General features: G+C 33.0%; 1 protein-coding gene across 11 annotated transcripts in view; it reads right to left on the bottom strand.

The window, feature by feature from the left end:
- Positions 1-25,325, bottom strand: part of ZEB1 (zinc finger E-box binding homeobox 1) — a 199,588-nt gene that overhangs the window by 37,735 nt on the left and 136,528 nt on the right. For all 11 annotated transcript variants that reach the window (XM_033105699.1, XM_033105707.1, XM_033105700.1 and 8 more), the window contains one exon: positions 16,691-16,891. In XM_033105699.1, coding sequence (XP_032961590.1) covers positions 16,691-16,891 — 201 coding nt within the window. The remainder of the gene's footprint in view (positions 1-16,690; positions 16,892-25,325) is intronic.

Here is a 25,325-nt window from a genome sequence, read left to right as displayed (position 1 = left end):
AAGATAATATTCAAAATGTCCAAGATAAAATCCAAACTTACTTGGCATATGAAGAACCAGGAAAATCTCAACTTCTATAGGAAAATATGATCAAAAGATGGCAACACTGAGAAAGCACAGATGTTGAAATTATTGCCATGTCTTCTTCCCCAGTCTGCCGGCGATGATTTACCTTTCAGATTTTAAACTAGCTATTATTATAAAAGCGTTCCAAGAAGTAAGGGTGAACACACTTGAAAAGAATGGAAAGAGTCTCAGCAAATTTTCATCAGCAAATAAAAGATATAAATCAGAACCCAAAGGAAATTTTAGAATAATACAGTAATACTTTTTTTTTTTTAAATCACTGAATAGGCTCAATAGCAAAATGGAGATGAAAGAGGAAAGATCAGTGAACCTGATGATAGATCAATGGAAATTATCCAACCTGCACAACAGAGAGTCAAATGATTTTTAAAAAAGTCTCAGAGATATGTAAGACAATAGTAAAATATCTAATATTCATGCCATTGGAGTCCCAGAAAGACACAAACCAATAGATTCAAGAAGTTAACTGAATCTCAAACAGGATTAAGACCCCCGAATCCAGTCCCAAACCATCAATAAAACTCCTAAAACTAGAGTTTAAAAAGAATCCTGAAAAGAGCCAGAAAAAATAATGCATAATTGTAAAGGAACAATGATTTAAAAGACAGCAGATTTATCATTAGAAATCAATAATTCCATGAGGAGGAGGAACATTCTTAAAGTGCTAAATGAAAAGAAAGCTATCAACCCCATATTCTATATTTAGTGAAAATATACTACACTTCAGAAACAAAGGTAAAATAAAGGCATTCTCAGATGAAGGAAAACTAACAGAGTTCATTGCCACCTGATCTAAAAGAACTACTACAGGAAGATCTTCAGAAACAAGGGGAAATGATAGAAGGAAACTTGAAATGTCAGGAATGAAAGAGAACAAGAGAAATGATGTAGTACATGTGACAACTACAACATAAAGAAGGGAGGGTGATGGGACCCATATGGGAGTATGATTTCTATATTTCACCTAAAGCGGTACGATATTAATTCTAAGTTGATTATAGCGCAACTACTAAAAAACCTATATATAGAGATATAGTTAAAAATGAAATAAGTAAATGAAAATTGAATACTAAATTATATTCAAATGATCCAAAAGAAAGCAGGAAAGGAAAACAGATGAAAAAACAGAGGGGAAAAAAACACAAATACCATACAACAGTAAACCTAAATCCAGACATCAAAAGTTACATTAAGTGTAAATAGTCTAAACAAGCCAATGAAGGGAGAGAGTCTGTCAGAATAGATTAAAAAAACCAAGCTCCATCTATAGCTCTTTACAAAAACGTTATTTTATATCTAATGATATAGGAGGGTTAAAAGTAAAAGGAAGGAAAAAGATATAACAATGAAACATTAATTAAAAGAAAGCGAGGGTGACTATTTTAATATCAAAGTAAACTTTGGTGCTAAGAAAATTATGATATAGAGAAACATTATAAAATGATAAGGTCAATTCACAGAGAGGACATAATAATCTTAAATGTGTATGCATCCAGCGACAGAACTTCAAAATCTGTGACTGACAGAATAGAAAGTAGCAGCAAATCCATGATTATAACTGGAGACTTCAATACTCCTCGTATATTACTGTAGTTTGCCGTGTATAATGCACACCCACATTTTTGGCCCCAACTTTCAGGGAAAAAAAATCTTTCATTTTAATTCAAATTTTTGTTTGTTTACATTTAGGTACTTATGTTTTTGTATTATGAAGGAATTTTAGCATTTATTTTTTAACATATTATGGTACAAAAAATTTTATGTAACAAATAATCACAAAACACAAGAACAAATACAAGGTACAAGAAATTTTATGTACCGGTAACAAATTTACGGTATTTACACATCACAGAAGGCCAAGAACTTTTTGTCATTGCAAATTCAACAAAACTGATAATTCTATTCCATGGTATTATTTTGCATGCAGATATCATTATTGATTTCTAGAGTTACACTTTTAACTCATAAACATAAATAATTAAAGACATTTATATAGATATGGAATTAGTACTACCCATGTATAATGTGAATCCTTATTTTTCCCTCACAAATTTGGACAAAAAAGTGCGCATTATATATGGCAAAATCTGGTAATTGACACAAGAAGCAAACAGAAAGTCAGCAAGGATATAGAAGAACTAGGCAACACTAACAACTACTACATCCAATGGACATTTATAGAACATTCCACTCAACAACCACAGAATACATATTCTTTTCAAACGTACACAGCACATTCATGGAGACAGACCATAGCCAGGATCATACAACAAAATAATACATTTAAAATAAATGAAATCATACAAAGTATGTTCTTTCACTATAATGAATTTAAACTAGATTCAAATAACAGAAAGATAAGAAAATCTCCACTGTGGAAATTAACACACTTCTAAAGAATTTATGGGTCAGTAAGGAAATTGAAAAACAACATACCAACATTTGTGGATCTTGAGATTATGCTAAGTGAAATAAGTCAGATAGAAAAAGTACAGAACCATATGACTTCACTCATATGTGGGATATAAAACTGAATGCAACAAAGGAACAAGACAAATAAAGAAACAAAAACTCATATACACAGACAACAGTTTAGTGGTTACCAGAGGGTAAGGGGGGAGAGGGTGGTAGATGAGGGTAAAAAGAGATCAAATATATGGTGATGGAAGGAGAACTGCCTCTGAGTGGTGAGCACACAATGTGATACATAGATGATGTATCAGAGAATTGTACACCTGAAATTTATGTAACTTTACTAACAATTTTCACCCCAATACATTTAATTAAAAAAAGAAAAAAAATTGTGGGATGTACCTAAAGCATTGCTTAAAGGGTAATTTATAGTGTTAAAAGCTTATAGTATAAAAGAAAGTCTCAAGTTGAAATCCTAAGCTTCTGTGTTAAAAAAATAAAAAGAAGAGCAAAATATACCCAGAGCAAACAGAAAAGTAATAAAGAGCAGAAATCAATAAAATTTAAAACAGAAAATAGAGAAAAAAATAATGAAATAAAAAGCTGATTCTTTGAAAATATCAATAAAATTGAAAAATGTTCATTAAGACTGACAAAAAAAGAGGGAAGCCACAAATTACTAATATCAAGAATGAAAAGGGAGTACCATTACAGAGCAAGCAGATATTAAAAATGATAATAAAGGACTACGAGTTCAAGCAGTAAACATTATAATATACATTTCTTACTCTTAAAGAAGAGCTTATTTATAGTTTTTAAAAAAGTGAGCATTCACTGTAGCATTATTTACAATAGCCAAGACATGCAAATAACCAAAGTGCCTGTGGTCCATGGATGTGTGAATGGGTAACAAGATGTGATATATGTATCTACATATATAATAAAAAGTGAAGGACACAAAGGAGAAAATTCTGGTCATCTAGGGTTAGGTAAAGTGTTCTTGGACATGACACCAAAAGCAAGATAGATAAAAGGAAAAATTGATAAAATGGACCTCATCAAAATCTAAGTTTTGCTTTGTGAAAGACTACGATAAGAGAATGAAAAGACAAGCTACAGACTGGAAAAAAATACTTATCCCAACTGTAAGGAATACTTTTATTAATAATAAATACTTTAATTAATAATAATAATAAAACAAATAACTTGATTAGAAAATGCACAGAAGACATGAAGAGACATTTCACTAAAGAGGATATGAAGATGGCAAATAAGCGCATGAAAAGGTATTCACCTTCACCAGCCATTAGGGAAATGCAAGTGAAAACAACACATAAAGAGACACCTATTAGAATGGCTGAAGTGAAAAACAACTTATAAAATCAAATACTGGTGAGGATGTGGGGAAAGTGGATCTTTCATACATTAGTGGTGGGATGGTACAGCCACTTTGGAAAAGTTTGGTATTTCCTCAAAACATTAAACATACACTTAACATATTACTCAACAATACCACTTCTAGGTATTTAAAACCCTAGAGAAATGAAAACCATGTTCACACAAAAAACACATATACATCAATGTTTATAGCAGCTTTATTCATAATCTCCATAAACGGGAAACAACCTAAATTTCCTTCAGTGGTAAATGGATAAACTGTGGTGTATCCATACAATGGAATAGTACTCAGTAATATAGAGTCATATTATGGATACATGCAACAATTTGAATGAATCTCAAAGGTAAGCTGTGTGAAAGAAGCCAGATACTAATGTTTCATACTGTATGATTTTATCCATATGACATTCTCAAAAACACAAACTCTAGTGAGAGAGAACAAAGCATAGTTGCCAGAGTTTGCAGTAGGAGGAAGGTATGACTAAAAAGGGATAGCATGAAGGAGTTCTTTGGTGATGGAACTGTTTGGTGGAGTCCTGGGGCCTACCTACAATCAAAAGGAACTGAAATTTGCCAACACCCAAAAGAGCAAGGAAACAGATTCTCTCCTAGAATCTCCAGAAATGCCGTTCTGTCAACACTTAGATTTTAGCCCAGTGAGATCTGTGATGGACTTATAACCAGCAGGCTATAAAATAATAAATCTGTGTTGTTTAAGCCAGTAAGTGTTGTTAGTAATTTGTTACGGCTGCAGCAGAAAACCAATCAAGTGCTTAAATAATTTCAGAGCAAGAAAACCGAGGATAACATCCATTTGCTGACTAAGATTCCAACATAGTATTGAATATTGTTTCCTTTTTGCCGTTTTAGTTTTATTAGACACTATGAATCTGAAGACCACTAATCATCTAGTAATTACTGGGTCCTAGTCTTGCTAGAGGCTTTGGGAAATTCAAAAGGAGTACAGGACACGGTAACTGCTCTTAAGATGTTTACAATCTAAAGGGATATACAACTTGCCTATGAAATAAGGGATTTGAGGCTTTTAAATTTAAAATATAAAAATGAAGTCTAAAGAGAAATATCAAAAGGAAATTTAAAATATAAAAATAGACATTTAAAATAAAATTAAAATTTGGAGGTCACAGTCAATTAAAAAGGGAAGCATGAAATAGAGAAGAGTTCACTGCTTACAGAAGCACCAAAAAAGAAGAGCTCTATATGGGTACTGACGCTATCATGAAATTACCTCCTTATTCTTTTATATATGTATTTCATGTAATGATGTATATATATTTTTTTCTGTTGGACCTGTAAGTAAAAAAAAAACAACAGCATGCTTTGGAGTCAAATAGACTTGAGTTTGAATCTGGTTTTCCATATTTAATGTGTCATTTTGGCAAGATATTTAACCTTTCTGAGCCTCAGTATCATTATTTATAAAATGGAGCTAATATCTACCACACGAAGTTGTTACAAAAATGAAAAAAAGTATGGAAAAGCAATTAGCTGTAGGACTGTACGGGTACATTTACTCAGTATTACTTTTCTTAGCTAATCTGTAAAAGTTAGAATTGCAACTGAATGTTCATTTATTGTGTCAGACTTCCCAGTTCTCCAGTTTTTCAGAAAAGAGCCAGGCCAAACGAGACCTGACTAGAAAAGTCCTAATGAAAGGCAGAATTAGCCCAATTCATCCTTGCCCCCAACGTTCAAGTGACTGAGACCAGCTCTGTCATAGTGGGGAAATAAGCTGGAGTGCAGAGGGAGACCAACTGGACCATGAAGACCTTGCCTGCGTCCCCTGGGGAGCAGATATTATATACTCTGTTAGACAGGCTAAGAAATGGGACAAAGGCCAGAGACCTAACCAGAGATCTGACAGCATATGCACTTTGTAAGCTGAATTATGATGGTTCAATGTTCTTCTGTTTGTTTCATTACTGTTTATCAAGAACAATATTTTTGAAAACTCCAACTTTTTTTCAGATATACTAATGAAACCCAACTAAAAGGGGTTTTGCTTCACTTTGATGATTTTAAAAACTTTTTAATTTAAAACCTTATTTACAGAAAAGTTGTAAACATAGTACAGAATTCCTGTATACCCTTCAACCAGCTTTCCTTAATGAGAACATCTGCCATAATCACAGTACCATTACGGAAATCATTACAGTAACATTTATACAATTTTTATACAAATACATTATACAATGTATTTGACTTCTGCCAGTTTTCCCACTAAGGTCTGTTTTTTTTTTTTTTTTTGACCCCACGCTGCATTTAGTTACGTCTCCATAGTCTCCTCCAAATTTTGACAATCCAATCAATCTCTGACAAGTTGCTTTAGTCTGTTTTCCTATGGCTTTGACATTGATACTTTTGAAGAGTACTGGCCACTTATTTTTGTAGGATGCCCTCAATTTGATTTCTCCAATATTGTCTAATGATTAGATTGAGAAAATGCATTTTGAGCAATACCACCAAAGTGATGTGGCTTTGTTAATGTATCTTACCAGTGGTATACGATGTCACAAGAATTATTACTGGTGACATTAACCTTTATTACCTAGTTGAAGTGGTGTCTGTCAATTTCTTTACCCTAGGTAATTATGTATCTTTATAATTAATAAGTATCTGGTGGGAAAATACTTTGAGATTATGTAAATATTCGTTTTTCTCATTATCCTTTCACTCACTAATTTTAGCATCCATTGATGGTTCTTGCTTGCAACATTATCATCATGCTGTTTGCCTAGTGGTGACTTTCCATTTCCCCAATTACTTCTTAACTTATAACTGGAATTTCACTATAAAGAGGAACTTTCCCTTCTCCTCATATATTTAAATATTTGTATCAATATGGATGTTTTATTCTGTAGATTACAATCCAATACTATCATTGTGCAGCTAAAATTGTTCCAGATTTGGCCACTGGGAGCTCTGTCAAGTTGGCTTTTGTGTCTTTTTGACATGCCTTCATAAATAACATTTTTAAACCATTTTCTTACTTATTGTTCCAGGCTTATCTTATATTTTTCCTACCTCAGTTTTAGAATCAGCCATTTATGAAAGGAGCCTTGGTATTCTATTGGAGCCATTTATGAAAGGAGCCTTGGTATTCTATTGGAGAATGGTATTTGAATCCCACATCTAGGTACTAGGTATGCTCAACTATTACTGGGTGTCACTGCTTCCATGTCTTCTTAGCAGATAGAGCTGGGAAACATATACATGTATACTAACACCTGCATTTACTGCATCTGTATTTTTGTATCATTTATCTTTGTGTATATTAAGAACGATGAGTTTATGCTGATACCTCTGAATCCAACCAAACACCAGAGGGTTTATTCTAGCGTTCTCCCTTTGCCTTATTTGTAACTTCTTTCTCTAACAGGAAGAAATCTGAATCTCATTATCCTCAATATATTTACTTATTTGTTCAATTCCAGTATACACATAAAGTAGTTTCAGAATAACCCATAGCTCTGCAAGAAAAAAAAAATTAACTAGAGGGAAAACAGGGAAAGGGTAGTAGTCAAGGGTGTGTGTGTGTGTGTGTGTGTGACAATTCCCTGAGTATACCCTTCTTGTATAGCTTACTAGGGCAATAACTAGGGCAATTTTTCACACACGCGAGCACGCGCGCGCACACACACACACACACACAAATAATAATTTAAATCACTCAGCAGACAGGGAGAATGAAAAATGAAATAGTTATAAATAAACCTAACTAAACTATAAATAAATTATGTAACACATTGAAGGGGGTGGTGAAGACAAGAAATAACCCAAGTAACTTTGGAAAACAATATTTTGAATATATACTGTAAAGATAATGACAAAAGGAACTACATACACTGTAGGTAGCAGATTTGTTTGATTGAGATTTTAAAGAGGAAAGAGTGTACAACTGAGGTTTAGCTGTGTGGAGAAAGCCCAAACTACTTCATTAGTGATACCTCTTAATACTGAGATGTTTAGAGGTACTTAAATATTAGTGTTGTATATTTAGTGCAAGAGGAATTGGATCCCTTTATAAGTAGAGGTGAGAAATACCTCCACCGTCATTTGGCCCACTCTTATCATTTTATAGACGCAGAAGTGGAAATCAGGAGACATAGTGGTACAGTGAAGACTAGAAGCCATGTACTGAGCTTTTACTACATCACATACAACCTTTGACTGAAAAAGGTGCCAAAGTGTAGGTTAAACTGAATCTTGAAAGATGAATACAATTTGGCTCAATGCTTAGTTATATAGTAAATGACATTTTCTTTGCTTAGGTTACTTATAGTATTTTCTTATAACTTGTGCCCAAGACAGCCTTATTGCTATGGACTATAAGATCAGAATTTTAAATATCTTTATTATAAAGAAGTTTTCCTTGCTTTGGTGTTTTTCTAAACATGTAAATTTCTATAGAGTTTAAAAAACTTCAAGTCAGAAAAATGTTTAAGTCACTAGTATTTGGGATCATTTAAAAAAGTCATCCATTTCATAACATTAAGAAATAGCTAGCATATTAAACAATATTTTATTAAATTATTGGATTAGTTTTACATAATTTTTAAAACTGAAATATGAGGGGCCTATAAAACAGGTGTCTGAAAAGTAACAGTGTATATATTTAAAAACGTTTAACTGACAAAAGCATAAGAGTTTTTGGCTGAACCACAAGAAGCTCCTGTAAGATGAAGATAAATATGTTGGAACACTGCCAAGTTATATTATCTTCCCTACAAAGAAAATTTAACGTTGATAGTATTTTGAGACAACAGCACTTAATTAACCTAAAAAATTTTATTTCTGGAAGTGAACATGTTCTAGTTTATTTAATATCTACAGAAAAATATTGCTTCTATATAATCCTTCTTCTAAGAACTTGATCCGAACTTAAGATTTCATTCAAAAAAAAGAATATCTTTTAAAGGTATTAGTATATAATTAACATTTCAATAGCATATTACATTTTTCAATATACTTTAAGACTTTTGATTCACACTGTGTCACAGATGTGTAAATACCAGTTTCACATGCTGATCTGTAGCACGGCAAAATGCCACTGACCACTTTCTTTATTGTTTCCCCTTTTTCTTAAAAGTCTGTATAATAAAACAGCTAATTGTCACAGATGATGTGGCTTCCTTTAGCTCACTAACGGTAAAGCGCCTTTGCTTTACTACTCCTTGCTCATCCTCAAGTGACTAGACAAGAAACTCTTCATTGAACACTGGTCATCTAAACTTCCTTTTGAAAACCTAAGTTGCAGCTACTCTACTTTTTAATAAAACATTGCTAATCTCTTGTTTTTAATGGCAGGAAATTTTATATATTTGTAACTTCTTGAAGTTATAATAGTGGTATGATCAACACACCCTACAGGTTTTCTTTGTTTTTTACATTGGGTAGTAGTTTATTAATAAGACACACACAAAAGTAAAGAACACAAGAACAGCAGTGGAGACAGTTACCATGAAAGAAAAGAACCTGAGAGCATGAACAGAGTGGAGCTCCACTGACTAGGTTTAGGTTGACTGCTCCTCAGAGTACATGCTTCTTGTGGTAACTCAGGTTTTTCTGATTCTGCTTCGGGATCAGCTTTGTTTGGTCAATCATGTCCAATTTGAAAGATAATTTTTCAAATTCAGGCACAAGGATCATCTTGAGCCACAATTTAAGGACAGAAGTTCCCTGTTCAGATCTGAAGACATAAACTTTCATTGGAATGCATGATTACGGGCCATTTAATGGTAACCAACTAAATGAACTATTAAGAGTTACTAACTTTGATATTCATAGATTTCAATTAATTTACTGAGGATTCTGATCCAATATTCTAGGAACAAGCCTTGGTTGTCTTGCAGCACTGGGCAGTGCTGATAATCTTCTGTGTATATTTTCACAAAGACATTTTAAATTCTAGCAATGGGAAAGGATACTTTTTGCCTGGTAGGATGCCAGAATTATCTTGAGTTGTGGTTTTCAGTGGCTGATACTGATTTTTTACTTTGGTCAAAACTGTTTATCAAAGAAACAGTTTTGTGTTTATTGTTTATTGTACTTGATGAGGCAAGACTGTTCTGAACATGGTCTGGCACATAATAACTTTTAATTTTCTTTTTAAGCTAGGTGAGGAAAAGCTTAGAATCAGCATTTCATATAAGTTTAGAAATACAGTTTATTTATCATAGGAATGTATCTTCAAATGAAGGTTTTTTCTTCCTTCCTGATCTTCCAAGCTTTCTTCTTTCATCATTTTCTTTTTGTTTAGACATACCTTGTTTCCGATTGCAAAGAAAGTATTTTCAGCATTTTATCAAATATGATGTCTGTGATAGATTGTACACATACTTCATTACATCAAGGAAGTACCCTCTATTTCTAGTTTGCTAGCTTTTATGTTATCCATTCATGAGTACATTTTACTAAACATTTTTTTCTGTATCTGTTGAGAGGAATATTTGATTGTTCCACTTAAATTTGTTAAAGTAGTATTTTTAAATTGGTTTAAATGTTATTCTGACCTTGCATTTCATACATGTACAAACATATAAAAAGTATAGTTAATATTTTGTTTGGGATTTTTGTGTCTGTGTTTTGAATCAGTCTATAACTTTCCTTTCTTATGCTTATCTGGTTTGGTGTCAAGATTCTGGCAGCTTCATTTCAAAAGTTGGGGAATCTTGCCTCTTATATTAGTCTTTGGAAGACTTGTCTAAAATTGGAATTATTAGCTCCTTGAATTTGTAGAACTTACCAGTGCGTCAACTGGACTAGAGTTTTCTTTGTAAGAGAGAAAACAAAATACATATACGAGGTAGGACAATTAAGTTCACAAACTCATCCTAGAAAAAGTGCTCCATACCTCATTGCTGAATATCATTATGGTCACCTTTGAAGTGCTCCCCTTGGGAAGCTATCCACTGACGCCAGCACCTAGCCTACACTTCAGACAAATTTTGGAGCTCTTTTTCTGGAATGGCCATCAGGGCTGTTGTCGTATTACCGTTGATGTCCTGAATGTCATCAAAATGTATTCCTTTCACTATTTCTTTTATCTTCAGGTAAAGAAAGAAGTCATTGGTGGCCAGATCAGGTGAGTTGGGAGGGTGTTCCAATGCAGTTATTTGTTTACTGGCTAAAACCTCCCTCACAGTGTCGTGTGAGCTGGTAAATTGTCGTGATGCAAGAGCCATGAATTGTTGGTGAAAAGTTTGGGTTGTTGTTGTCTAGCTGCACGCAGCCTTTCCAGCACTTCCAAATAGTAAACTTGGTTTGTCCAGTTGATACGAGTTCATAATGAATAATCCTTCTGATGTTAAAAAAAGGTTAGCAACATCGTTGCAACAAGTTTGCAAACATAATTTTGTGTATATATACACACACACATACACATATGTAAATTATGATACAGAAAATTTTACCGTGTTTTATTTTGGTGTAAAATTCTATGAATTTAAACACATGTATAGATTCATGCAACCACGACCAAAATCTGGACACAGAACAGCACCATCATCCCCCAAAACTCCCCACTGCTATCCTTTTATAGTCATACTCGCCCCCTCTAACCCCTGGTAACCAACCACTGATTTGCTGTCAGGCATATAGTTCATCTTTTTGAAAATGTCATATACATGGAACCATACACTATATAACCTGTTGAGACTACCTTCTTTCGTTTAGCATAATGCCTTTGAGATTCATCCAAGTTGTTTCTGATATCAATAGTTTGTTCCTTTTTATTGCTGAGTAGTATTCCATTACACAGATGCACTATAATTTCCATATCCTTTCACCTGTTGAAGGACAATGGATTGTTTCCAGTTTTTGGCAATTATGAATAAAGCTTCTTTAAATATTAGTGTACAATTTTTTGTGTGAACCTAAGTTTTCATTTCCTAAGGGAAAAATACCCAGGGGTGGGATTGCTGGGTCATAACGTAAGTATAGATTTAACTTTGTAATAAACTTCCCAACTGTTTTCCAGAGTGACATATCATCAACAATCCTATCAGCAATGTATGAAGAGTTTGAGTTGCTCCATCTCTTCACCTCCTCTTTGAGGGAATATTTTTGATCACCAATTTCTTTAGAGGTCATAGGACTATTCATGTTTCCTAATTCTTCCTAAGACAGTTTTGGTTAAAAATTTCTAGTAGCCTATCCTCATTTTAAAGTTTATTGGCATCCATTTGTTCACAATATCCCCTATTACCTTTCAATATCTGTAGTATCTGTAGTTATGTCCTCTTTTTCATTTTGATTTTTGGCTATTTATGTCTTTTCTCTTTTTTTCCCTTGATCTTGTTAAACTATTAAAGAATCAAGTTTTGCCTATGTTGATCTTTCGTAGGTTTATTTTCAAGTTATATTACTTACTTTTTGGTTTTTAATTTCAAACAGCTCAGTTTGCTGTTCTTTTTCTAAGTTACTGAGACAGACGCTTAGCTCATTAACTTTTAGTCAGAACCTTTTCTAAAATATGTTCTTAAGTAACATTTCTTCTAAAAACTGCTTTAACCATATCCTAGAAATTTTGAAATGTAATATTTTTATCATTCAGTTCAAAATATTTCTTCATTTTCACTACGATTTCTTTATTGACCCATGAACATACATTCAAAAGTGTGTTTCTTAAAATTTCCAAACATAATTTTCTATTTATCTTATTATTTTCTAGCTTAATTATATTGTGTTCAAGGAACATGCTCTGTATGACTTTATCTTTTGAAATTTGTTGAGATTTGCTTTATTACCCTATATGTGTTCGATTTTTCAAAATACTCCATACTTGAAATGTATTTATTTTGCAGTTACTAAGTACATTGTCTATATATCTTACTTATTTTTGAATCTTCTATATCCTCACTGGTTTTCTATCAATGACTAACTGAGGTGTGTTAAATCTTCTACAATGTAGATTTCTGTTTTTCTCTTTGTAGACTGCCTATTTTTCATTCATATATATGTATATGTATATATATGTTTATATATATACACACATATACATATGTGTGTATATATATAAAGATTAAATTCACTAATAATATATTATTTTAAATTTTTTGTACCTAATAACAAAGCCTAATATATATACATGTGTGTGTGTGTGTGTGTGTGTATATATATACATATATGTATACATATATATATATATATGTATATATTAGACTTTGTTATTAGGTACAAAAACATTTAAAATAATATATTATTAGTGAATTTAATCTTTTATCATTATAAAGTGATCCTATTATCTATAATAATGCTTTTATTCTTAAAGTTGACATCATCTGAAATTAATTTTAGTTACACATGCTTTTTTGGTTAGTATTTCATAGGAAATACTACGTGTTTATCTATTTTTACTTATACAAGGTCTGACAATGAAGTTCATAAACTTGTGCAACAATGACAGCTCCGATGGCTATTCTAGAAAGAGTTCCAAAATCGCTTTGAAGGGTGGACTAGGTGCTGGCATCAGTGCATAGCTTCCAAAGGGGAGTACTCGAAGGTGACCATAGTGATATTCAGCAATGAGGTTTGTAGCACTTTTTCTAGGATGAGTTTGTGAACCTAATTGTCAGACCTCGTATGTTACTTTCTTTGCTCTTGTTACATCTGAGACTTTCTAACAAAGATTTCTTTCCTCATGCCTAAAATATATGCCTTAAAATTTATTTTAGTAAGAGTCTACTGATAACAAATTTTCTGTTTTCATCGGCTGCAGCTTGTCTGAAATAATTGCCTTATTTCACCTTCTTTCTTAAAAGATATTTTTGCTAAGTGTATCGACAGGCATCATTTTACTATGTCTGGTTACCATTGTTGTTATTGAGAATTTAGCTGTCAGTCTAACTGCCACTCTCTGAAATATAATCTGCTTTCTTGGGTTTACTTTTAAGAGTTTTGTTTTTGTCATGAGTGCTCTGCAATTTCACCATAATGTTATTGGGGGTAATTTATCCTTTTTGAAGTTTGTTGGGCTTCTTGATTTGTGGCTTGGTTCTTCATCGATTCTGAAAAAATCTATCCGTTATTTCTTCAATATTGCTGGTTTCCTGTTCTCTCGTCTCCTAGAATTATGATATATACTGGACTTTCTAACTCTAGCCTTCATTTCTCTTGTGCTACAAGAGATGGAGAGAGAGAAAGTGAGGCAGGGAGGGGGACAAGCTGGCTTATGAACATTAAAAATACACTAATGTTTTATCTGTGTTTGGGATTTTTTGCACATTATGTTATGCAATTGTACTGTACCAAAATATAATTTATTGGTTTATTTATTTTTCTCTCTGTCTCTCTGAGTTGCATTTAGTATAATTCCCCCCCACATTCTAATTGATTAATTCTTTCTTCAATCTATTTATTTTATTGTTAAATCCATCGTTTTGAATTTCTATTATTTTATTTTTTCATTTTTAGAAGTTCCATTTGGTTCTTCTTAAAATCTGTTGGTTATATTTTATTCTGTTGGAGTGGGTAATTTCAAGTTTGCCAACTTTTTCTTTAAATATGAGTCATTTTATAATCTGTATGAGATAACTCTAGTAATTAAAAGTCTTTATGAGTCAATTTCTGCTTCCTTTTGTTCCTAATAATTCTCACTCAAGTTGCTGTCCTCTTGCAAAGTTATCTGGGAGACTTCTATAGTGGTAGGATGAAGGTATGTTTCTCCAAAAGATTTGTATTTGCTTCTTCTTGGTGCCTATGGATATTAGCATCCATTTCAATTTAAACTCAATTATGGCTTGAGATTTATCAGGCTCCCCAGTGATGTGAATTTGAGCTATTAGTCAAAGCAAGACTATTCCTCAGAGACAATTTTCCACTCCCCCAATTCCTAACCAAGGTAATTTTGTCTGCTAACTCCTAAGGATGGTAGAGATGGCAGAGGGTTTGCTTTTGGTTCATCATAAAGTCAAGATGCAATTCATACTACAGGAGGATCTGTTATTAAACTTTTCGGTGGTCCAAGGCTTTGTTTCTTCTCAGAGGCCTGAAAACCACATCTTACATTACCCTGGTTAGGCAAATATCCTTAAGTCCCAAAAGTCTTCTATGTTGTGCTCCGCTTATCTCTATGGATTCCTATCTTCACTTAGATTTTGATCTGTTGTTGTCTCACTATCTAGTTAGCTCTTTAAAATTTCAAGATTTACTTATTTATTTTTAAATCTAACATTAGTTATTTTCAGTGAGTGTTAGTCCAAATAATCTATCCCAACATATTTTCAGAAACAGAACCTGTTCATTGATCCTTCTTCTTTTCTCCTTCTTCCTTCTTCTTCTTCTCCTTTCTTCTTCCTTCTCCCCTCTCCTCACTCCCCACTCCTGTCTCCCCTTTCCCTCTTCTTCTTCTTTTTTTTTTTTACCTCCATCTATCTCATTCTCCTTATCTCCCCCTTTTCCAGAGAAATAATTTCCTTTTTGCTTCCACATTAAGACTTTGGATTAACTACATTGATGGATCAATTCCAGCCACAAACAGGAAATACGTTAAGAAACTTACTCCCAAAAGTTTTGAGCTCAGTATTAAAGGTTAAGAGGCTAATAGTCCTGCCATTAACCAGTTATGATTAGTTGTTTCTACCACAGTATTATAATTTGTAACTGTAATACAAAATAAGAAAAAAAATAATCAAATAAACAAATCAAATAAACAAGTTAACTTTTCTGGGTTCTATTTTCCGGAAACTTAGAAGCCACCTCAGTCCTTCCCTCTCAGTTACCTTCCACATAAAAATCAACCAAATCTTATATGTTCTACCTCCTACATTGCTGTCAAATCTCTCCCTTTATTCCAATCCCAAGGGTTACTTCTTTAGTTCGAAAACCCTTATCATTGCCTGAATTATTATAGCCTCCTTACTGAAGGCACTACCTCCTGCCTCTGACTCCCTCTTCTAAAATTCTTTTCCATATTTGCTACCAGACTTATTTCAAAATTACGTATCAATGATGCTATTCTCATAGCTTCCAGGATTAAGTTCAAATTCCTTGAAGTAGCACACAATGCGCTTCCTATTCTTTTCCAGTTTTACTTCTCTGATCTTATTTTCTGCAAACACAATTTGTTCAAACCTCTGTGGTTCATGTATATTGTGTCATCTGCTTGAAGCACCTTCTATTCCCTGTCCTGTACCTAACTAACCTCTACTGACGGTTTATAACTCAAGACCAGCACTGTTTCATTCAGAAACTCTTTTAGGCCTTCTCCTCTCTTAGATTTTGATGCCATATATCTACATCTACATCTATATTTATCTGTAGCTATATATATGATGTTTTATACACACACACACACACATACACATATGTATATGGAGATGGAGAGAGAGAAAGTGAGGCAGGGAGGGGGACAAGCTGGCTTATGAACATTAAAAATACACTAATGTTTTATCTGTGTTTGGGATTTTTTGCACATTATGTTATGCAATTGTACTGTACCAAAATATAATTTATTGGTTTCTAAGATTCTTAATTTGAGGGTCTAGTATGAAATTAAAGATAGGTTCAAATCTATCAACAGTATACGGAAAGCTTGATTCTTAAAAAAATGACTAGAACTTAACATATATGCATTGTATATATGGTCAAAATAATTTTATTATTTTACCTCATAATGTACCAAAAAACATAAACAGAAAGATACCTTCTATTGATTAACAGAGAAATAAACTTATAAATCATTTCGAAATTTTTATCCAATTTATCTTTTCAGTTTAGATATTTTTTAAAAAGAATCGAGAGAATAGAATAATAAAAAAAAAATTAAACTTGCCATCATCGTCCCAGCAGCTCTTCGCATTCCCTTCTCTGTCGCTGCTCCCTGGTAACACTGTCTGGTCTGTTGGCAGGTCATCTTCTGGCACACCACCTTCACCATCTGCAGCATCCGTAATACTGTCTTCTTCCACAATATGGAGTTTGTCTTCATCATCTGAATCTGAATTTGTTTCTACCACAGTATTATAATTTGTAACTGTAATACAAAATAAGAAAAAAAATAATCAAAACCAACTAGTACAAAAATCAGTTTTTACATTTCAGTAAAAATAAAATTTTTAAAGTATTTAAAACAGATTATGATTCAATATTTCTTTTAGTAGCTACGCTTATTGAATACTTACTACATGTACAAGTATTTTATAAATAGTAACTCATTTAATTTTTACATCCTTATAGCAACCCGATGAAACAGAGTATCTACCAACTATTACTTATATCCCTGTTTTACAGAAGTGGAAACCAAGACACTGGGAAGATAAGTAACTTGTTCAAGATCAAACAACTAGGAATTGGCAGGGCCAGGATTTGACCCTAGCAGTCTGGTTTCATATTCTGTGCTCCTGAACACGGTATTAAAATCCCATCTAATCATAATGAGCTTATTCTACACGATACTGTTTATGTACAATTAGGGATTCAAATCTTTAAAGTATTACAATTTAAGAAAATAGTCTATCTCTCCTAATAAAATGGCAATATATCATCAAATTTATCACAAGAAAAGTATTTTCAGATTGGCAATTAAGCCCATGCATTTCATATTAATCTTCACTGACTTCAGAAACAACCAATTTATACAAATTTCTACATAATTTTAAGGCATAATTTAAATAACGCTTATATATCTGTCATTCTGAAAAAAAATAATTGACATTCAGAAATTTCAAATGGGACCCCTTTCCATATTTTACTAAATTTCAATAAAATTTAATACCACCATTGTAAAAATGCATAATTATTCTGAATAACTACAGCTCATAGAATCATGAGTAATAGTTGAGAGTAAAATCTCTAAAACAAATAATATAGTATACTCAGTATTTTTCCTTCAGTGTCCTTGTAATAATCATTCTAATGGGATAATTATTTAGTACCTCATTGGGTACAGTCACTGGACTACCTCTTTTCAGCTATTTGCAGGGTGATTCTTACTAGGATAAGATTGAGAGGAAGGCAGAAAAAGGAAGCTTTGCTTTGTTTAGATAACTCAGCAATGATTACTTCCAGTTATTCTTTCCATTTCTTCCTTAAAATTTTCCAACCATTCTTGAAAGAAATCACCGAAATGCTTAAATGATATACATATATAGTCCTCTTCCCATATAAATACACACATAAACCCTAAGAAGATGAAAGAAGAAATACAATCAAAAGTATGGATGTACACATCAAGGTGAGTGAGTACAAATAACCCCAAATCTCCAAAACTGCTCTTACAGACCTTGGGAAGATCCCTGTGTCCAAAAGACTACTGGAGTTACCCTTTGGCCCCCATTAGGAATTCTTCAAAATCTTGTGTCATAAGAAAAATATAGTCTTCTTGTGACATTAATACTTTGTGTGAATACATTTTTCCAGATCTTTTCCCAAGAACAAATCATTTTCTCTCTAATTTTATTATAAAAGTAATACATGCTCATTGAAAAAAAAAAAGTTCAGACCGTACAGAACATGTAAAAGCCCCTCTTCCCTGAGTTTTTCTCTCTCTTTAAAGGTAACAGTAACCGCAAATTTTATTAACTAATGCAGTAGGTAGGCATGATGCTGATCATTTGATATACCTTACCTCATTTAATTGTAACACAGACCTCATCTGATACACACGTTTATCTCATATTTAATATAAATCCTATGTATTAATGTATGCATGCATATTTAATACACATGTGGGATCACATTATACTGATTTGCCCCTTAGTTTTTTACGACTTAATAACATATCTTGGAAACTTTCTTAATGTAGGTATATGTGGAGCTTTCTCATTTTTCTCTGAATGGCTACACAGCATTTCATTGCACAAACATAATTTAACCAATCATTTATTGATAAAATGTAGTTTCTATCCAGTGTTTAAACATTAGCAACAATGTCATAATAAATTTTCTTATAAATGTATCTTTCGCCATTCCTTAAATACTTTTGCCAGATATATCAGTAGGGGTGGAATTGCTGAGTCAAAGGGAAAACTTATTAAGTAGCTAATTATGGAAACATGGGGAATTCCTTGTAGTCCAGCCACACTATGAATACAGTAAATTGTGAAACTGTTTATGTGGGTAAAGGGAATGATTCTCAAAGGATGGTCCACAGTTGGAACAGGGTTTACTGATGAGCCTTTAACTGAGAGTAAGATGGAAGTGTGTGTGTGTGTGTGTGTGTGTGTGTGTGTGTGTGTGCGGTGTGTATGCATTTGAGTGAGGACGCTTGCTGGCAAATAATGCACAATGTTATTAACTTCCATTTTTATTTTCAAGGGCTCTTTATTAGTAACCCACTAAATGACTTGCTAAAGTCGTTTAAAGTTGGTGTGGTACATAGTCATTTATTATGCTGCTTACTAAAATAGAACACTTCCAGTGTTTACTGAGGATTAATTGATTCTGTGTTCCACTAGATCTGGCCACCACACTGGCTCATGGTGAAGCTCTCACTATGCTTAGACATGCATGGATAGTTAAAATTCTTACTATTTGGTGAAGGAAGGTTTTAGTGCTTCTTTAGTATCTTGAGTTGACCATGGTTTTACGTTGGTGCTATTCTTGCCTTTTAATAGTATAATACTGTAATTTAATCATTATCAATTTTGTTAATTGTAGGTTGTTTGGTTGACTCAAGATTGTATATTTAGCATGCACACTTATTAGAGAATTTGGAGCATGAAACTTTCCCAATAATTAGGCTTTCAGACCTATGTTCATTATGGTTCAAACATTAACTTGCCTGCTTCATATTTTTCACTAAGTTCTCTTTACCCTGAGCTGCAGGTGTTTTATTCTGCTTGCGAGTCAACCACAGCCCAAAGGACTCTTCAAGAATACCTGCCACTTTCTAGGACTCTAGAAAAACTCCTTCTGGGCCCCCAGTATAAGCCGCTACTGTGATATGGAAGACTATAAATTTTCCCAAAGTATGTTTTGAATATATGGTATAAAACTTGAAAAATAAAAGAAAAAGCAATACATTTTGTTAGCTAAGATGGGAAGAAGACCAATAACTATTTTCCAAGGCTTCTCACTGTCTTCTGCTTCACAGTCACTTAGCTGCGAGAAAAAGAAGTGAAAAATCACTTATATTGACTATTGTAACTTAGATAACAGGCAAGCTTCCTTGTGTTTCTGGATCTATCCTTCTGTGGAGCTACAGAGCTGATTTTAAAAATAGGGCCCAAGCATCGTAAGTACAGAGAATGCTGCAGGCCCTTGATAAATTCTGGTAGCCAAAGATCTGGAAAATGTATTTACACTAAAGAGTGTCAGTTATTTCAATTGTCTGCCCATCCATTGCCATACCTTTACACTGTTTAACCTTTGGCTAAGACATACAAAAAATATAGTTTGTTTAAAGAGTGGTATGGTCTTAACAATCACAGGTGGTCGTCACTTTTGGTTCTGAGGTTTACTTAAAATAATAAAATTCCAGAAGCAAAGATAAAGGAAAACAGAAAAAGTAAATAATTTTAAAATCTTTAAATACATTTTACAATACACAATATGAATTTAAATTTCAATAGAAACTGGTAACATTTTGAATGCAGTCTTATCATCACCAAAGTGTGGCCAAGGACACCCTGGCTTCTTAGTGGTACAGTTCTCGTAGGTATTATTTGCTAACAGTTAATGGCAGATACAACAGTGTCCACACTGCATAAGGTGGTTGTGAGGAGCCAATGGCAGAAGAATAGATTGAGCTTAGATCAGTGTCCTGCACGCATTGATCTAAGTAAAGACTATAGAAGTATTTGCTACCATCACCATCACCATCATCATCATCTCACTGCATCTTTACAATTCCTAAGAAGTAGGTACTATTATAACTGCCTTTTATAGTAACAACAACAAAAACAAAAACAACACACATATATACAGAGAGAGCAGCTGGATAACCTGAGGTCATGCAGGTATTAAGTTGTAGAGCTGGATTCAAATCCCGGTCTGCCTGACTCCGTAGTCCGTATTCTTTAGCTACTATGTATAAAGCCCTCCTGACTGAAAATTGTTGCACTAATGATAAATATTCTTAAACTCGTATATTTGTGTTTAGCTTATCCTGGGGCCCTGGAATTCCATACTTAACAATTTGCCACTGAAAACATTTTCAAATGACTAAAGAATTTAACCATTAAAATCTCATAATAATACACAAACAGTATACCATGGGGTAACATCATCATTATAGTTAATAAACCTTTAAAAGACTTCACATAGCATATTCTTGCACTTGATTGCATGCAGCACCACATCAACGGCACAAATTAAACTCCCATGCAAACATCTGTTTCTTAAGTAATGTACAATTATACTAAAAGAATTAGATGACTAGAATTTAAAAAAAGAATTATACAATCTCAACTTGTCATTAAGATAAAAGCAAGATCATCTCAATGCTTTATAAATAGGGAACCGTACCATACACTGTTTATTGTAGCTCCGAATAACAAATTAAGCTTGTATAAGGAAGAGACTGAGGGAGGGGGGAAGGAGGAGGTGACAGATTTCACTCTCAGGTTTTCCATCCCCGACAGGTGACAACTGTGGCGCATGTTGATTAAAGCTACAGGCTAAGGCCATGTTTCAACATATTTTCGGGTGTACAAAGGCTTTTTTTCCCCCCAAAAGAGGAAGTTCTGATTACATTTTGCCATTAATACACGCTTAACCATGTCCCACTCATTCCTACCAAACTCCCAAACACACACTCATCTGCATGGCAGAAAACAATGATAAAAATCTCTTTTAGAAAAAGACATAAGACTGATCCTTAAAAACTAATAGACTACTTCTAACCAATTGTTCTACATATATCAGAATAACCTACTGTCATAATTTAAGAAACACTTAGAAAAACATACACTTTGAATCATGTTCTCCAGAATAATGGATTATAGTTTGATTAAGTAGACTATTTTACATGTTTGCACTATGCTGAGAATAACACAATTTAGGCACAAATGCTCTGAAATATGAAGATAAAGGTGGAGACACTGAATAAGTATTTCCATTATTCTTTAACATCATCTGGGACAAAAATAGCGTCACAATATATTGTTTTTATTCTAAACAGAGTCCCTGGCAAACTGCCTTCCACGTAGTAGGTAGAGGATTATTTGTTGAATTGAATGTGGGGCCATACTTCTTTTTTTCTTAATGAAGAAATAAGTCAGTATACTTAAGTGTTACTGATAATTGAAGAAAATCAAGGCAAAACTACAGTGATAACCAGAAGACTGGTAAATTAGCACATGCAATGGAAAGGAGAAGTCATGACACAATTCATAGGGTTAGAGAAAACTTCTGCAAACATTACTCCAGAAAAGAGGGGTGCACGTTGTCTATAAATACTACACTCAGTACCCACTGCAAGTATTTGTTATTCTGGCTTTTGACCTAATTTATATATAATATTAATTAACTATCTATATGTATTTTACTGTATAATAAAGATTATAATGTAATGATATATATATTTAACATGTAAGTAATATAACAAATAACATACAATGTGTATATTATTTAATTTTAATGTAAATCCTTTAAAAATAAGCATCAACGATTTTCAGAGTGCTCTAAGCACCATGAATATGTTAGGTTTTAATCAATACTAATGGTTTAGCAAATTTGGAGGAAGAGTTTTTAAATCCCTCTCTAGGTAATATCTAAAATCTAGGGTGCCTATTAAATTGATCGATAGCCTCTTTTTACATTTTCAAAATAATTTTAACTTACTCTAAGTCCAATGAAGTCAATGATTCTGAAATTTACCCCTGTAAAAAGGGCTGGTGGCTCTTAATGCCTTCAGATACAAGCTATTAACAGAGAACATTGATAGGGAAAGGCAGGAGAGAGGGTTGCCATCATACACAGAATCCTAGAGTTTATTTTCTCTCCTCTCTCATTTCACAAAAACCACTAAGTATTCATGGGATTTGTCTTTGGTACTTTCTCAGTTTTTGTTCTGGCCTTTCCCCCAGTATCCATAGGTCGTCTGTCTATATGCCTCCGACAAAAGCCGTCCCAATTTCCTTCCCCTGTCTTACCAAAACTCCCACTCACTCAGTGAGCTAATTTCAGCCATGCTAATGTAACTCACAAAGAGGTAGATGAAACAGTTCAACAGCAAAGTTCTTAGCAGATTAAACCAAATTCAGTCCTAGGAACAGGTGGTTCTTTATGTGAGGAAAGTATCTGGACTAAGATAATTCACATTAAATTATTAACCAAGATTTCCTTCATAGGTAAAATCTCCATTTATAGAAAGGATGCTTTTTAATTTATATGACTTGTTACTTATGGAATACAGGCAGCAAGAAAAAACACAAGTAAAACTGCGATGATGAGATTAAAAATACAAATGTAGAAACTGAATCAGAAAGTAGAGAAGCCATATAATTAATAAATCAATCCAACAGTCAGATGTTTAAAGAATCAATGAAACAGATAAACTGCTAGCCCATTTAATCCTAGAAAAAAAATTGAGAGGCACAAACATACAATATTAAAATGCAAATAGAAAAGTAGTTATAACTAGAAAAGAACTTAGAGACTTACTTTATAAATATTTTCCACAAATCGAAGCAAATAAGTTTGAAAACACGGATGAGGTAACTTTCTGGGAAAGTTATTTTATAGAATTATGAAATTACACAAGACATAGCAAAGGTAGACAGACCATAGACTAAATTTAGGAAGCTATCAAATAGTTAACCACCCAAAAAGTGCCAGATGTTTTCCTAGGGGAATTTCTTCAGATAGTCAAAGGACTGATATTTCTGGTGTTTTGTAGAAAGAGAAGAAAATGAAAAGAGCCTAAATTCTTTCTATGAAGCCAGCACAGTAACAGTAAAATCTGAGAAACAGCACACACACACACTACACACATTCATAAATTCAGTCTCACTGGTGATCTCTGATCCTAAATAAAATCCTAAATAAAATATTAAATCTAGTAATACATTAAAAGAATAAATCAAGCATTATTCAACATTAGGAAACATATAAAAGAAGACACTATATTAACATAAGTAAAGGAGAGACAACATGACTTCTCTAGACATTGAAAGGCTTTTGCTAAAATTTGCTATTCCTTGTTGATACTTTCTTATAAAAAGAAAACTGAAGTCGCTCTCATGATAAACGATTATGTATCAGAGGCCTTAATAAGATAAAGATGGTTACTGTCATCATTATTAGTTAACAGTATTCTAACGGAACAAGAATTTTTTTTTTAAAGAAAAAGCAAAAATATTGGGAAAGAGAAAGAAAAATTATGATTTGCAGATGATATGCTTCTAGAAAATTCAAGAAAAATCACGAAAAAACCATTAGCAGATAGCAGCTAGAAAATCTAGTAAATGACTATGAATTTAACAGAAAAAAATAGCTTTCCAATAAAACAATAACCTACTAAAAATAACAGGAGAAAAATTATATGCAATAACAACTCAAAAGATAACACATGAAGACAAAAAAAGAAACATGGAGGACCTATATAAAGAAAACTTTAGCACTCTATTGAGGGTCATTAAAGATTTGAACAAATGAAGATACACTTTCATTTTGGATAGAACGATTTCATATTGTAAAGATGTTAACATCTGTGTTTAGCATAGATGTTAATTTGCGCTAAAATAATCTATAAATTTAATGCAATTTTGATCCAAATACTAATATGATATTTTCGATTCTAAATCTAAATGATTTAGACTAAATGATTCCGAAGTTTATAAGGAGAGTTAAGAGCACAGTCTCTGGAGCCAGACTGGTTCAAATGACAGCTTCACCACTTACTAGTCATGCCACCTTCGGCATGTTATTTAATCTTCTCATGCTTCAGTTTTCTCACCTCTAAGATGGGGATAATGATAGTATGTCTCTAGTAGGGTCATCATAATGATAACAATAATCCTATATGCAAAAAACTTACTACAGTACTATATATAAGTGCTCAATATATATTGTTAGCATTATTTTCTGGGAAAACAAACACAAAAATATTCAAGAAAATTCAGAAAAAGAATAGTAATTATTGTGATAGGAGAACATGGATTACCCATACCAGATAGAAAACGTATCTGAAAGCTATAGAAATGGGGACAGGTTTATACTGGTACAGAGATAGGCAGACAATCAAAGAACTTGGGTAGAATCCAGAAGTAGACCCCTCAAACATAGGGAAGTCTTGCTAATCAGATTCCCACCCCACAACTTTAACCAAAATGAAATTTACATGAATCAAAGATTTTAAAAATAACAAAACCATAAAAATAATAGAAGTCTTAGAAGAAGAAGGGTACTATAAGCATGACACAAAATCCATAATTATACATAGAAAAAAATTAAAGTCAAAGACAAATGACACACTGTGAAAAATATTTGCAGTACATGTTACCAAAGGCTGTTACCTTATTAAT

The sequence above is a fragment of the Rhinolophus ferrumequinum genome, chromosome 5 (assembly GCF_004115265.2).
Source record: "Rhinolophus ferrumequinum isolate MPI-CBG mRhiFer1 chromosome 5, mRhiFer1_v1.p, whole genome shotgun sequence".
In the NCBI taxonomy this organism is placed as follows: domain Eukaryota; kingdom Metazoa; phylum Chordata; class Mammalia; order Chiroptera; family Rhinolophidae; genus Rhinolophus; species Rhinolophus ferrumequinum.
Note: the sequence above shows the minus strand (reverse complement) of the source record. Positions and strands in the feature narration are given on the sequence as shown.